Raw genomic sequence first — 14,036 nt, forward strand, 5'->3', positions numbered from 1 at the left:
CAGTACATGTCCAAGCCATCTACTCACTTCGGAAAAAACTAAATTCGAAAACACACCATCAGAACAGGCTTTTCCACCTTGTTCCCAATACAACCACTTCATACATGTTGTCCATTGTTTAAATATTTTCACCATTGGGACTCTGCAACCTATTGCAACTTTGGTCAATGCACTGACTTTCCAACACCTGATAAGTATGTAATACTGTTAGCTAACTACCTATTCACGACCCACCTTCATGTGCGGATTAAAAACTCACTAATTTCAGAAATCATATTGGACATATAGAGATAATTACAGCGTGAAATACAGATGCATGGATATAGATGGGTGAAAAGTGGTGCATTAATATGTAGAGACAGCACAGAGAGACAGGAAAGGGGGGCAAAAGGTTGATTGCCCACTAGGCTGGGTGAATTGTTACTCCCAGGACCACACGTGCAAAAAGCAACAACAAAAAAAGATAAAATCACTACAATTCCAGCATGCCTAGAATTGCCTGAGTTTTTAAAGGCTTATTGTCTTCTCTATAGATCTAGACCAGCAATCATCTTGATTTCTGCAATGTTGCAGGCATGTGTGGTTGTCCTCCACATGTGGACCTCCACAGGCGCATGGCCATAGTGCATATTAGCAAAGTATGCATTTAAATGACATATTCTATCACCCGTTGTTTGAATGTTGGCTAACAATGTGGCCTATGAACCTCCTATAACAAACATTTTTTGCAACGCATACTGATGTTTATCGTTATCAGCAGTGCATGCTGGAGATGCAGGTCATAGCTCAATTGCCTACGCATGAAGCTCGACGATGATCTCCGCCCACTAAACCCCACCCCCCGTTGCCCACTGCACCTGCCCAGCATCCTAGTTCATAGTCCACTATACCCTCATAATGTTATCAATAGCTAGTGCTCATGGCTTGCAGCCATGACCAGTCTCCAAAATCCATTGGGCATGCTCATGCTCCAATAAGTAAATCAGAGTAGAGATTTGTCCTTGCCAAAGGCCACACCCACTTCCCAGGCACCAACGTTATAACACTATTGTTTGTACTTACATTTTGATTCTTTAGAAAAACTAAAAAAAACAGCACACATTTGCAAAACTATACTTTCACGTCCTTGTTGATGCTCCTCACAAGACTTTGCTGCTATCCTATCCACCACTTGGGAATGCAGCCGCAAACAGAATTTGTTTCCCCATTCAAACCTATGCTGATTTCGAAAAACGTTACCACATACCCAGACCCTGCTGTCCATGCCCACTTTAACCCCAGTACCGGTCCCCCATGGCCATCGTCTGTAGCCAAATTGTGCGGGTCATGGCAGCCACAGGCTATACCTCAGTCACCAAAAGTATGTCACTATTTTTTGTACCTACAGCATGACACTTTTCAAAACATAAAACAGTCACATTTGCGAAACCATGCCTTCGGGTCCTTGACAATGCTCCTCGCACAAGTTTGCTGCCAATCAGTCCATGTTTTATGTTTTTTAAATGTTCAAAATATACATACAAAATATTGTGCTATAACGTATCCCCCACTTGAAAATATCCATTCAAACTTTGCACATTCAAGGTTGGGTATATAATCTTTTTGCAAACATTTGTGCAGACTTGTGAAATGGCACAAAGGTTCTAAGCCATCTAAACATGTTGTGACACCCCTCTAATTTTGCCCCCTTTTCACAAAATCTCATCAAACCTTTCAAAAACATTCAAGGTTTGATATAAAATCTCCTTGCGATCTTTAATGCAGATTCGTCAAAAGGCACCAAATTTATAACCCGTTCAAAAACTTTGGGAACTCCACTGTACCTTTGCCCCCACTTGGCAAAACAGCATCAAACTTTGCAGAAGCATTCGAAGTTTGGTCTAAAAAGTCTTCATGTAGTTTCATTGAATGATGCCAACATTATAAGCCATCCAAAAACTGCTTTTCACTGTCCCTATAATGCAGATATTCGCAGACTTCGGAGATGAAGAAACACCAGATTTTTGTCTTTTTCTGGACATATCCCCTCCCATCCTCATCACTCCTGACCTCCCCAGAAATTAATTTTACATATGTAATATTTTGTTTTTTAATATGTTTTTACAGCGACGTTTGCGGACGTTTGCGGCACAGTCCGCAAATCCAACATGACATCGGTTTCAAATGTGTTCACGGATCTCACATTTTTAATTCACCAATCAGTGGGTGAGTACAACGTCTGCGAATGTCACGCGGCTCTCAGGTTGTTCAAAAGGCGACCCGCACACCGAATCAGGAAGTGAGTCTGCGGACTAGATGCAGACATCACTAACTTCTTTTTTGTACCTACTTTTCAGTCATTTGTTTATAAACGACTGGACAGATTTATACCAAATTTGCAAAACCAAACTTTTGGGACAAAGCCGCTGCTACTCGCGCAAGTTTGTTACAAATCCGTCCAGCGCTTTAGGCTGTGGGCATGAGCAAAACTATTTTCCAAGTTTGGTGGTGGAAATATTTCTAATCTAACTAAGGGCCTCATCATGAGTTTGGTGGTAATTCGGTGGTAAATCTGACAAATTACAGCCAAACTTGCTTACTGTTACCGCCACTTGGTCCTGTGGTTTTACCATGGGATTACAAGTGGTGGTAGGACGGTGTCAATCCCCAATAGCCTTAACATGGTGTTTTAGACTGATCCATTTCAGCTCCCTTAAGGCATGTTTAGATTTTTCCACATGTACTTTTTTCAGCCTAGCACTTCCCTCTTCTTATTCCCGACATGATATGATAAGTCATTTATAATGCGCCTGTACACAAGTGTGTGTAGGCGCGACAAGACAAGGAATGGTAGAGTGAGGACAAAACAAATGATCTTAATAGGCCTTGTGTCATTCAGATTGTGCAAGTGCGTGGGGGAGAGTGCAATCTCTTTCTGCCTAAGGTTGTCCCTTGTTTTCGGGAAGGTCAACACTTTGCCGCTTATTAGGGGATAGTGATTAGTGACTGGAGAGCGTCACTGATGTAAATTATATATGTACTGCCCTTTCCATGTCTCTTTCCTGTAGGAACACATAATCTAACCTTGAGGGTGTGAAGTGTGCCGAAGAGAAAAGCTCCCTCTGTTTTGGATGGCTGGCCCGCCAGATGCCCCTCAACCTTGGCGTCATCTTCGGTGGTTCCTTTCCTTGGATTGGTCTGGTGCTTGGTCCATCATGTTACTGAAATCGCCTTCTACCATCCCTGACTGAGCCTTTAATAATATCCTGTGTCCTTCTTTTAAAATGTGCACCTCCCTCTTGATTCAAAGACTTACATAGAGGACTTAGTACAGCAATACAATCCTCCAAATTGAAAGATATGAGATACTGAGAGTAGCTCACTGGAGCTGTAGGGTGATTGAAAACTTAACTCTCAATATGTATAGGTGATCTATCCCCCTCACCTCACCTTTTCTTGTATTTCCTTCCTTCCTTCCTTCCTTCCTTCCTTCCTTCCTTCCTTCCTTCCTTCCTTCCTTCCTTCCTTCCTTCCTTCCTTCCTTCCTTCCTTCCTTCCTTCCTTCCTTCCTTCCTTCCTTCCTTCCTTCCTTCCTTCCTTCCTTCCTTCCTTCCTTCCTTCCTCTCCTTCCCCGCTCCTTTGTCTTGTGGGTCGAGATGTGTCTGTCTTTCTCTGTAGTGACAGTGAAACAGCGGCTTTGATATATGATCAATTTTAAACTCTATTGCTAGATATGAGGCACTGGTTGTGCTTTCGATCAGCATATTCACTGTGTGGTAAACGCATTCAGTACATTTGTAAATTTCTTACCTAAAGGCAAGTTTCAAAATATGTTTTTTGAAAGAAATACCCTTCTGCGAATCTCCATAAAATTGGCTAATTGTCTGCGAATCTCCATAAAATTGGCTAATTGCTGGATATAGCTTAGCCACATTTCTTAGATATCCCTAAAAGGCCCTCTTTCTAGTCTACATGCAAAGAAATATGGTGACAAATGCATGCTTCTTTGTTATATAAACCAATGAAAGTAAAGTAGGACAATTATACTTTTGTGTTTCTCTGTGTAAATACAGCCCTGATGTTTTAGCTCACAGAGATAAAGTACCATATTAAGGAGAAAAAACAAGCACATAGGAAAACATGAGATCTCTGCTTGTTACCATGGAAAGAGTGAGGGGACTTATGCCCATCACTTACTTCCATGTTGGCCATCTTGTTTTTTGTTCAGGGGAATTTGGCACCCGTGAAAGTCACAAATGTACTCCCCCCCCAAAATACCATTATAACCGTGGGGAAATGTCCTCAAGGGCTAAAAGTGATAATGCAGGGGTTGCCAGGGATGGTAAAGGCCAAGAGCCCTCCAAGGGACCCTGGTTAGGCTCAGGCCTAATTGGAATTGGGTTTGTGGTCCCTTACTGGCACTGTCTGACCTGAATGCAGGGATTATCCCTATAAAAGAAACAATGGGCCTCATTACGAGTTTGGCGATGTTCCGGTGGTAAATCCACCAAAATACCACCAAACCCAATTATCATTATCACGACTTGGACCACTGAAGTTACCATAGGACTCCATGGGGATTTTTGGCGGATTGACTGCTAGTGGAATTACAGTGCTGTAAATCCGCTGACATTTGGAGGTAAATAGGAGGATTTACCTCCAGCAACAAGCTGGCGGTGAATCTGCCTTTTTTTCTCAAAAAATCAGCAGATATATTGCACAGTAATTGTGCTGGTGGTAAAACCACCAAAAATTACAATTGATTGGTGTGGGAAAAGTGGCGGTAACAGAATTACTGTCTGTGATTAATTGGATTATGCCTCGCCAGAGTAAAAGTTTGCATTGGACTAAAACGGGCCATTCAACCCTCAGACTTCTAGAAACCAAACCTCAACGCTATCAAAAACAGGGACAATCAAGTGATATACCTCCTTTGTCTTTCCATGGTAAAACAGGTCGAGGAAAGCTATAATCTTAAGAGGGGTTTGAAGGTGAACCAGTAGGTTCTATAAAAATGTAAACACTTTAATAAAACACACCATCTGCAAGAGGAACGAAATGGATTTCTATACAAAAACCTACCCCAAAGGAAAGAACAAAAGAGATGCAACAGACTGGAGAAAGCAGCACTTTGAGTACAGCTCCAAGGGTGATAGGTAAGGTACTACCAAAAAGGATATCTTGATGAAGACAAGGACGATCATGACCTAACCAGTCTCTAGGGCCCATCTGGGCTGTGAGGGCAGTTCAGTGTCACAGTCCCTGAATTTGATTCTTGATGGACTGGCACGTCAGACCCTGGTTCGAACAACGATGCAAACTGATCAGGCTGTTGGGCACATAGAACTGTGAGGTCCTTGTCAACAAGCGGTGTCATGCAGGGGCAAAGGTGGGTTCTAGGTGCGGTCAAGCGGCAGCAGTTCAAGTGATGAAGGTCGGGCGGTCCCAAGAATGCTTCAATGTTGGCCAGGCCGAGTCGACAGGCAAAGGTCATGCAGTGGTGATCGAGGGGGCGTCAATGTGCAAGAATGAGGTGGCAGTTCTGCGGTCAGAAGGCACTTCGGGCCTGGCAAGTGATGTGCTTGGTGAGGGCACAGTGCAGTGTCAATAGTTCAACTGGTTGGAGGAAAGAAGATACCAGCATAAGCACCTTCCATCTTGATCAGGAACACAGATGGTCGGGTTAGGTGCAGGTAAGCAGGGAGTTGATCGGGCCCTCTGAGTTGCTGTGAGGCTTTTGCAAAGAATTCAAGGACAGGATCCTCCAGATCAGGGACTGCTCTTCTAGCACAGAAGATCCGTTGGAGATTGTTGGTCCTTGTCCACAGCACTGGTCACTCCCTATGTTCCCTGGGAGTGATTTGGGGACAGAGCTCTCTTCTGTCTTGGACGGTTCTTTCTTCATCTCCGGTGGAGGACTTTGGCCAGTGCAACTGCTCCAAAAGATATCCAGGTGAGAGTCTTCAGAATTTCTCTTCGGCCTTAAAGGATCTTCAAAGCACTGAAGGTGTTCTTTTGAAGGGTTGTGAGACCCCCTCTTTTAAGGGCACAAGTCCTCAGGTGATTGGTCTAAAGCTAGCCTGCATTAGGAGACCAATCCCTGCTCCTGCGTGGAGTGGATTCTGCCCTTGTGATCTTTTCACCCAGAGTGCTTTGCTACAGAGGAAGTGGAGGGGATGGGAAAGGGAAAGCTAGAAAGAAAATGGTGGAAAGCTTCTTCCACTGCCCACAGCACTCCTTCCTATCCTACTCTTTCCCCCTTCCCTTCTACTGAACAACAAAGCCCCTTGAATATGCAGCACCCTGGTGTGAGGCTACTCCTCCATAATGGGTGTGCTCTTTTGATACCTGGGGCAGCTGCCTGCTCTGTAGCTGTCTCTGAGGGAAGGGGTTACCGACCCTCCCAAGAGAATCAAAGATAGGCCAGATCCTCAGGGGTTCTGTCCTGCCATGTGGCAGTTTTGACCCGACTGACTCAAATACACAATCCCTTCAGCAGTAAAGCTGACTAAAAGGCGCTGACACATGTGCAATATCAATTGGGATGTGGCGGCCATAATCATAAGTATCGCCATGCACTATGCATAAACCCAGGCATAGATTATTCTTTGAGATTACCCTGCCAGCAGCATGGGTTACTCATGATTTGGGTACCGGGGACATATCGTAAATTTTGCACTGATGCAGCAGTGAAACGCTGTTGCAGCTGTGGTCAAGTGAGCATCTTGTGACATTTAAACCCGCTCTGTACCACAAGCGGAGTGGGTGCTACGGATCAGGCTACCGATGTGGCAGGGCACGAGTGCACTATGTTTTTTCACAGAGTTTCGGCAAATGGGAATTTGGTGAGCAGATTACCCCTGTGGAGAAGGAATTACCTGCATCATTTTAGATAACAAAAATCAAAAAAGCCGGGTCTCAGTGCTCTTGTCATATGGCAATTCCTCACACCGCCACTTTGTGCCCTCACCGCCACACTTGTAATGAGGCCCAAGGTGGCTAGAGCACAAGTAACAGGCAACACCACATCAAGCAGAAGCATGCATGCTTTCTGCGTTTCACAAAGATGGCTGCCGAGGGAGTACTGACCTCCAGGAACAGGGCTCGTGCTAGTATAAGGCCCTTTTAGGCATCCTGCTAGGGCCCCTGGGGGACCATTTCGGAACTAAGAACATCAAACGTAATCACAGTGTAAATAAAAGTGGGCAACAAAATGACACTTTGCCCAGAGAAGAACGATTCTTTGCACCAGTCCCGAACATGGTTGCCAGGTGGAGTTGCAATCACGTGAAAAGAAAGAAACCCAACGCTAACCAAACGATGCAGAACATTACACGAGTTTAGCTGCTGCCCATAAACAATTGAGTACCGCAAATTAGTCACAAAAGTGACTTCTGACTACCAGAGATGTGTTACATAGCAATGGTGCAAACAGCTACTTCACAATAAAATGATTCGATGCTTGAAAGCTCCAGAAGATAACATGCATGGCCGCGTCTCTGCTCTTTAAGGTGCTGGAGCATTGCGACCGTGGGCCTGCAGCACATTATAGAGGCGTCCCTTGCACTTACCTTCCGACACGAGGTCCTTCAGGCGCATGAAGCTGATGGCCAGCCGCATGATGGACGCCTTGTCCAGTTGAGAGGTGATGCTTGTGGGCAAAGGCAGCTGCTGGGCCAGCTCCAGGAACAGCTCACTCTCCTTAGAGCGCCGATGTCTCGCGGCATTCCTGGACTTCTCCCGCCTCTTTTCTGAGCACATCCTGGAAGGCATAATTGTAGCCTTTAGACATGGGTCACTAGGTTTATAATAGTTATCCATTAAAAGCATTTTGGAGTGGGAGGACACCATGTTACAAGGAAGGAACTGACTAAAAGCTGAATTGCCTGTCTGCACTTAATAGGGAGTGGGGGTAATGGTTGGCATATGGGGTGGGGGCTTTAGTTTGATGGCGTCTCTTTACATCTGAGCATTTGCATAGTTATGCATTTGTATAGGTGCATTTGCATCTGTTTTGCTTATTGTTCACGTAACAAGCAAAACAGATTTAAAAAATAGTATTCGGGTATATGGAAAAAATTCAAATGGACCGGAGTACAGGGGCTTTTTTTTATACATGCAAATGCACTGATGGAAATGCACAGATGCAATTGCATAACGATGAGCATGCACAGATGTAAAGACATGGGGCCGAACTTCACATGCAACCATCCGGGATGAAGGTGTAATGCCCTCCTGGGTCTCTGCAATCCCCTTACCATTCTGAATTTCGCTTGTGTTTATACTAGGCTTGCCTTGATCTTTTTTTTATACATGGCAGTGACTCCACCTGTCCCCTTTGGGGGGGACAGGGGCCCATATATTGTTGGTGTGTGGTGTATAGCTCATATATAGACATACATACGTTTGGGATGATGGCTCCATCTCGCCACACAACGACATAACACGCGCTACCTATTAAATCATGGATGTACAAACCAAACTATATTACATGTCTTTCATTTCTACCAGGTCTTAATTCATCTGTAATTAATGCAACATTTAACGTTTTACTTAACATATACTCCCTTCCATGTTGTACCCTATCCTGCCCAGTCCCTAGCAATGTTGGCACCTTACATGTTTTGGATTTCAGCGTGAGACCTAAATTACTGTTTGATAAACAGACATAACTGTTTCAGTCACAATCTGGTAACCTCTGTGTGGGATGTACTCCATACAGGACACACACAAGAGATATAAGGCTTTCCAGCGTTCTGTCTCCATTTGAGGCATCCATTATCAACATTGACAGCTGTGGTGCCAACCTCTGGCTGAGGACTAAGGGTACACTGCCCTGGGCTCTTGACGGGCGCAGCAGACCATGAGTACTTTTTTGAAGCAGGGCTGATTGGCTGTGAGGATTCATTAAGAATGACCTTCTCTGCTGTATATGGATCTTGGCTCCATAGATACATGAGTGGGACCTAGTTAAGGGAGACTTACCACACAGACACCTCTCAGTATCTTCTGGGGTAACCCTATTCGACTGGACGGGGAAATATACATTTATGTACAGACATTGCTTGTATGTCTGTCATTTGTTCTTTCCTTTTTCATGTCTACTATCAGCAACGAAATTCTGCTAAAAAGATTGAAGGGCATCGGAATGAAATTAACTGCTTCATGCTGGTTCGCTTCATTCCTCACCGCCAAGACTGAATCCACACACACTTCTCCTTTAAGTTCGCGCCCTCAACGCCTCACCCATGGAACACCCTCAATATCCAGGCTCTCGTTTCTCCCTTTCAAAGTCTACAGGACCTTCTCCAGGAACCGATCAGTAACTCACCCTGTCATGGTTCAACTATGCCTGACAGTACCCCAAATAACGACAAGCTTAGAAACAACTCTACACAGACTAAATAGACCTTAGCGCATGCTTCACGCAAGGCAACTCATGGATGGTGACACAAACTCTGAAAATTAACCCAACCAAAACTAAATGTATTGTGTGTGGCACCACAACATCAAACACAGCAATCAACTAGACCAAAGAACCTGGAAGTGTTCCAGCACATCATGCCTACCTGAAATTCCAGTAGGGACACAGTACTCTGAAGGCTATACTGCACCCGCCACCTCTACCTGGGGCTCCTGGATTACTCACTCAACAAGATACAAAGCCAAACTGAAGCAGCTGGACTACTTCTGAGACTTCCAAGAGACTTCCAAGAGAAGAACACGTCACTCCAGCCAGTCAACTGACTCCCGATCCATGGGGGACTTAATTCCAATGCCCACGCACACCTCCATTTCACCTTACAAGGCAAGTATCCTTAATCCACCATGAGAAAATGCAACCACTACCAGGCAACCAGAACATTCAGCGCAGCTACATGGCCTTAGTAGCATTGCAAAGTTTCAGTCAATACACCACAGAGGATTGTCCTTCTCATTTCTCTCTACCACACTCTGGAAGTCTATGCACAGAAGTCTGCGCATTTAGGAAAACCACCTGACCCTCAGAAAACCCCTGAAAACCTGGTCATTCAATTGACACCAGCACAACACCAGCACATGCCAGAGGGAACCTAAGCACCACAGCCCAGCATCAACCAACAGAGTGCCCATTTCTGTTATCATCAAACAGATGAAGCCTTTCTCTGCACACTCACACAAAAACGCCATGGCCACGTGTATATTGCAAGATCTGACTCATTGGGTTCACTCTCACTGCACTGCTTACGTGAAACCAGAAGAGCGGGAACCTTCACCATCAGAGGTGAAACTTAATATACCATGCCACCAGAACAATATTATTCAATCGATAGTTTCAGCCTCACGAAACCCTTCCCCTTTTCCTCCTCCCACTAATAGTCTTCATCCCTCACCACCTTAGACTACGCACTCAACCAAACCTTGCACATGGAAGAAAGCTGCCTAAAAACATCCCACATTTAAAAAAGGAATGCCACTGATCATGTCTCTTGTCCGATTTCCCCCGCCCTACGCCAAAGGCAAACCTGGTCCTCACTGCACTGACTTCAAGTGATCGATCTTTGACTCACCCCTCTGGAAGTAACCAGTTTGCATCATGCCAACATCATGACTCTGTATCAACACAACAGGATTCACATCTGCATTCCTAGGTGAGCCCTCCATAAAATGGAAGGACTGGAAGGAGGCATTTTACATGCCGGCTATTTATGAAACAAACATCTGCAGTGACAGGCAGGATGCCCTGCTATGTAGCTGCCTGGGCCCTGCAGGGCAAGAACTATTTAAGAGATTGCCGGAACCACTGGTCATTGTGGGAGAACAAACCTTAAACCAATTTGAAATAAGTTTGGCTAAGCTGGATAGGCATTACTCAAGCAAAAATAAAAGAAATTCTAGCAAAATACCACCTTGAAGAATGTGTCACTCCACTGAGTGGTCGCACTATAAGGTGCAAGTTCGGACATTGCCAAGAGAACTATATTCATGATCAGCTCACAATAAAAATGTATTATTGACAAGATAAGAGAGGAACTGTGGCGAAAAAGACATCCAAAATTAGGTAAAGCAATTAAAATTGTGATTGGAGTGCAGCACATGGAAAGCTGTATCAAACTGCTACACAGTGAGAGTGACGTCAGGGGAGACGAATGCCAGTAAGAGACAAAGGTGTTCATTCTGAGCCTGACAGTCCGGAAACAACGGTGCTGGTAAGGTTACCAGCACAGTTGTTTCCAGATCAGCATATTACAGGTCTGCATGCCGGAACCGCTGTGGCCGACAGGTCGGACCCTGCCGGGTACAGCAGCCACGCTATGCCGACCGTCACAGAAGCACCAGCACCGTTACAAATGGTGCTGGTGCTTCCGTGTTCCCCATTCCCATGGAGTCCTATGGGACTCCACGGGAACAACATTTTACCAGCACCTAACACCCGGTCCGCCGGGACTTGTAATCTCCCGATGTTACTCGGAAGCTAGGTGCCGGTAACTTTAACGTGTGCGGTGGCAACCGGATGGTAGTACCGGCACGGTTATATATAGTTAGAAGTGAATTGAGGCCCATAGTGTTCCCAACAGGGCCTCAAGGGTATACTTATAGTTATTGTAATTTTGTTATAATTTTATTTATTTTTTATAACATGCCTAATACCAAAGAGGTTCCTAAGTGCGGACCCAGGATACGAACCTGCGCTGCTCTGCGTCATCTTGCTTCCAAGATGAGCACATTGCCACTGAGCTATACTACCCATGCTGATGGGGTGAAGGTCTGAATTTTACAAGTAGAGAAGAAACTGGTAAGATTGGAAGGTAAGGGGAGAGTTGCCTTCGTACACACCCAATGCTAAAGGAGATGTACAATCTGGCAGTGTCAAGAAATGTGCGCACTGTGGAAGCACGCAACATTTTGCAAACGACAAGGAATGTGTAGCACTACACATCATATGCAGAGAATGTCAAAGGAAAGCACACATGGTGAGATGTAGACTAAGAAGGGAGAGCACAGGAGCATTGTAGAACAATGTTAATCACTCCTGTTGAGAGGAAGGTGCAGGAGGTGAGGAGGTGGTATCCACAGTGAGTGCAGTCAGTGGAATCACCAAGAGAAAGTAGCCACAGCCGAACTTAAGGATACGTGCAATCAAGGTCAATGTATTTGTGGAAAGGGGGGTGGATTATACACTGATCAGTATGCAGACCTGGAAGGAAAGCTGGTATTGCTGCACATTGAGGGCAAATGGGAACACAAGCTAATGCCTATGGTGACGTACCCATAGACATTCTGGGGGGTTCAAAGCCAGGTTGGAGTTTGAGAGCTTGACAGCTGAAGGAAGGTATACGTACCAAGGAATGGAGGGAACCTGCTTTCCTGGGATGATCAAGCAGAACTTGCAATTAAGCTAGATCCAAAGCAAGCCAACCACATATACTCAGTTGTGGGGAAATTAAAAAAAGATGATATAGACCCCACAGAAGAAATATCTACATGGGCTCCAGAAGTATTCAGGAAAGAGTTAGGTTGCTTGACAGGATTTGTCCATAGGATCAAATTGAAGAAAAATGCCACAACATCAATAGCCAGAGTGAGTCGTGTACTGATGTTGGTAAGAGGAGAATATGAGGATGAAGTGAGGGTAGTGGAAAAGGGAATTTTTGAGGTGAGAGAGATGCTTCGGAATGAATAAGTCCGATAATGATAGTCAGGAAGACTAGCGGATCGGTCCGTCTCTGCAGTGATCTCAGGGAGCTGAATCGCAACACAGTGGTAGAAACGATTCTACTGCCAAAGATCACAGAGATGCTGGCTGACATAACTGGATCAAGAATGTTCTCCTCAATGAACTTGCAGTCGGCATATCATCATGTGAGGATGCACAGTGAGTTCATGGACTTTATATCGACTAGAGGTTGGCGCTTGATGTATTCATTCAATTCAACTTCAAAGGGGTGAAACAAGCTTATGTGTTTGTAGTGATAGATCTCCTATCAAAGTGGTCAGAAGCGTATGTGTGGAATAATATTTCCACTGGTGGAGTTATGAAGTTTATAGAGCCATTGTTCTGTAGGGAACGGTTCCCTAAAAAAAGTGGTGTTGGATAATGGACCGCAGTTTATTTCAAATAAATTCAAGAAATCTTTGGAAAAGTATGGGATTTAGCAGATGACCAAATCCCTGTATCACCCAAAGTGTAATGGGTGTGTTGAACGATTTAACCAATTGTGGTTTGCACAAGGGGCAACTGACTAAGAGCCATGATGAGAGAGGGGTTTTCAATATAAATTGGCACCTCACGTAACCCCAGTAGAGTTGCCATTTGAGGTGCTATGAGGATGCTTGCCCAACTCACATTTGTATGCGGTTTAGATGGGAAGGTCAATGGTGAAACAAACCAATCTTATCAAGGTGGGAGAGAAGAAAGTGGGAGTTAACTAATGGGAGATATGATGAATTGAGTTGCTGTAGATTAGCGTTGGTGGAGCCAGGTACCCAAGTTAAGCTCAAGATACCAAGAAGCAGTAGACTCAAGGAGAGTCATGCTTTTCAGGGAGAAAAGAGGTGGTGAAGATTTGGGCAATGCCATACTGGTTTCAGGAGGTGGTGTGCGGAATAAGGAGTCAATGGCAGTGGTGAGAAGGAGGATGTGAGACAAAGCCATCAGTGTTTCAAGTGAACTCTGTTCTAAGAGAAGAAGGACTGGATCTAGTCATTTCTAGCCAACCCACTCAACCATGTTGTTCTTCCAGTGTGTAGGGAAGGGAGGTGTTGTGGCTCCTTCCTGAGTAACCTGAGAGGGAATGGAATGGCATGGTGTTGGTGGAACTTGTAGAGCTAGTAAGGGAGGAATTGAGAACAGAAAGGAGATGGTTGGTTGTAGGTGTGCGAGAGAAACATTGTAAGGGCTGCTGCTGCTTATGTCAAGGTCTGAATCAATATTACTCACCTCCACTCTCGGTACATCGTGATCATTTGCTCCATAGACCACTACAAGACCCTTTATTGTAACTCTGCTTTCAAACATGAACCATTTTACCCAAGCACATTGATGTGAGCTTGAACCCTATGGTATTGTTATGGTA

General features: G+C 44.8%; 1 protein-coding gene across 1 annotated transcript in view; it reads right to left on the reverse strand.

The window, feature by feature from the left end:
• LOC138566975 (endothelial PAS domain-containing protein 1-like) overlaps positions 1 to 14,036 on the reverse strand; it is a 423,252-nt gene that overhangs the window by 237,449 nt on the left and 171,767 nt on the right. Inside the window, exon 2 of the mRNA XM_069644763.1 lies at positions 7,551 to 7,741. Coding sequence (XP_069500864.1) covers positions 7,551 to 7,741 — 191 coding nt within the window. The remainder of the gene's footprint in view (positions 1 to 7,550; positions 7,742 to 14,036) is intronic.

This window comes from Ambystoma mexicanum, chromosome 2p, assembly GCF_040938575.1.
Source record: "Ambystoma mexicanum isolate Mex_15411 chromosome 2p, UKY_AmexF1_1, whole genome shotgun sequence".
Classification (NCBI taxonomy): domain Eukaryota; kingdom Metazoa; phylum Chordata; class Amphibia; order Caudata; family Ambystomatidae; genus Ambystoma; species Ambystoma mexicanum.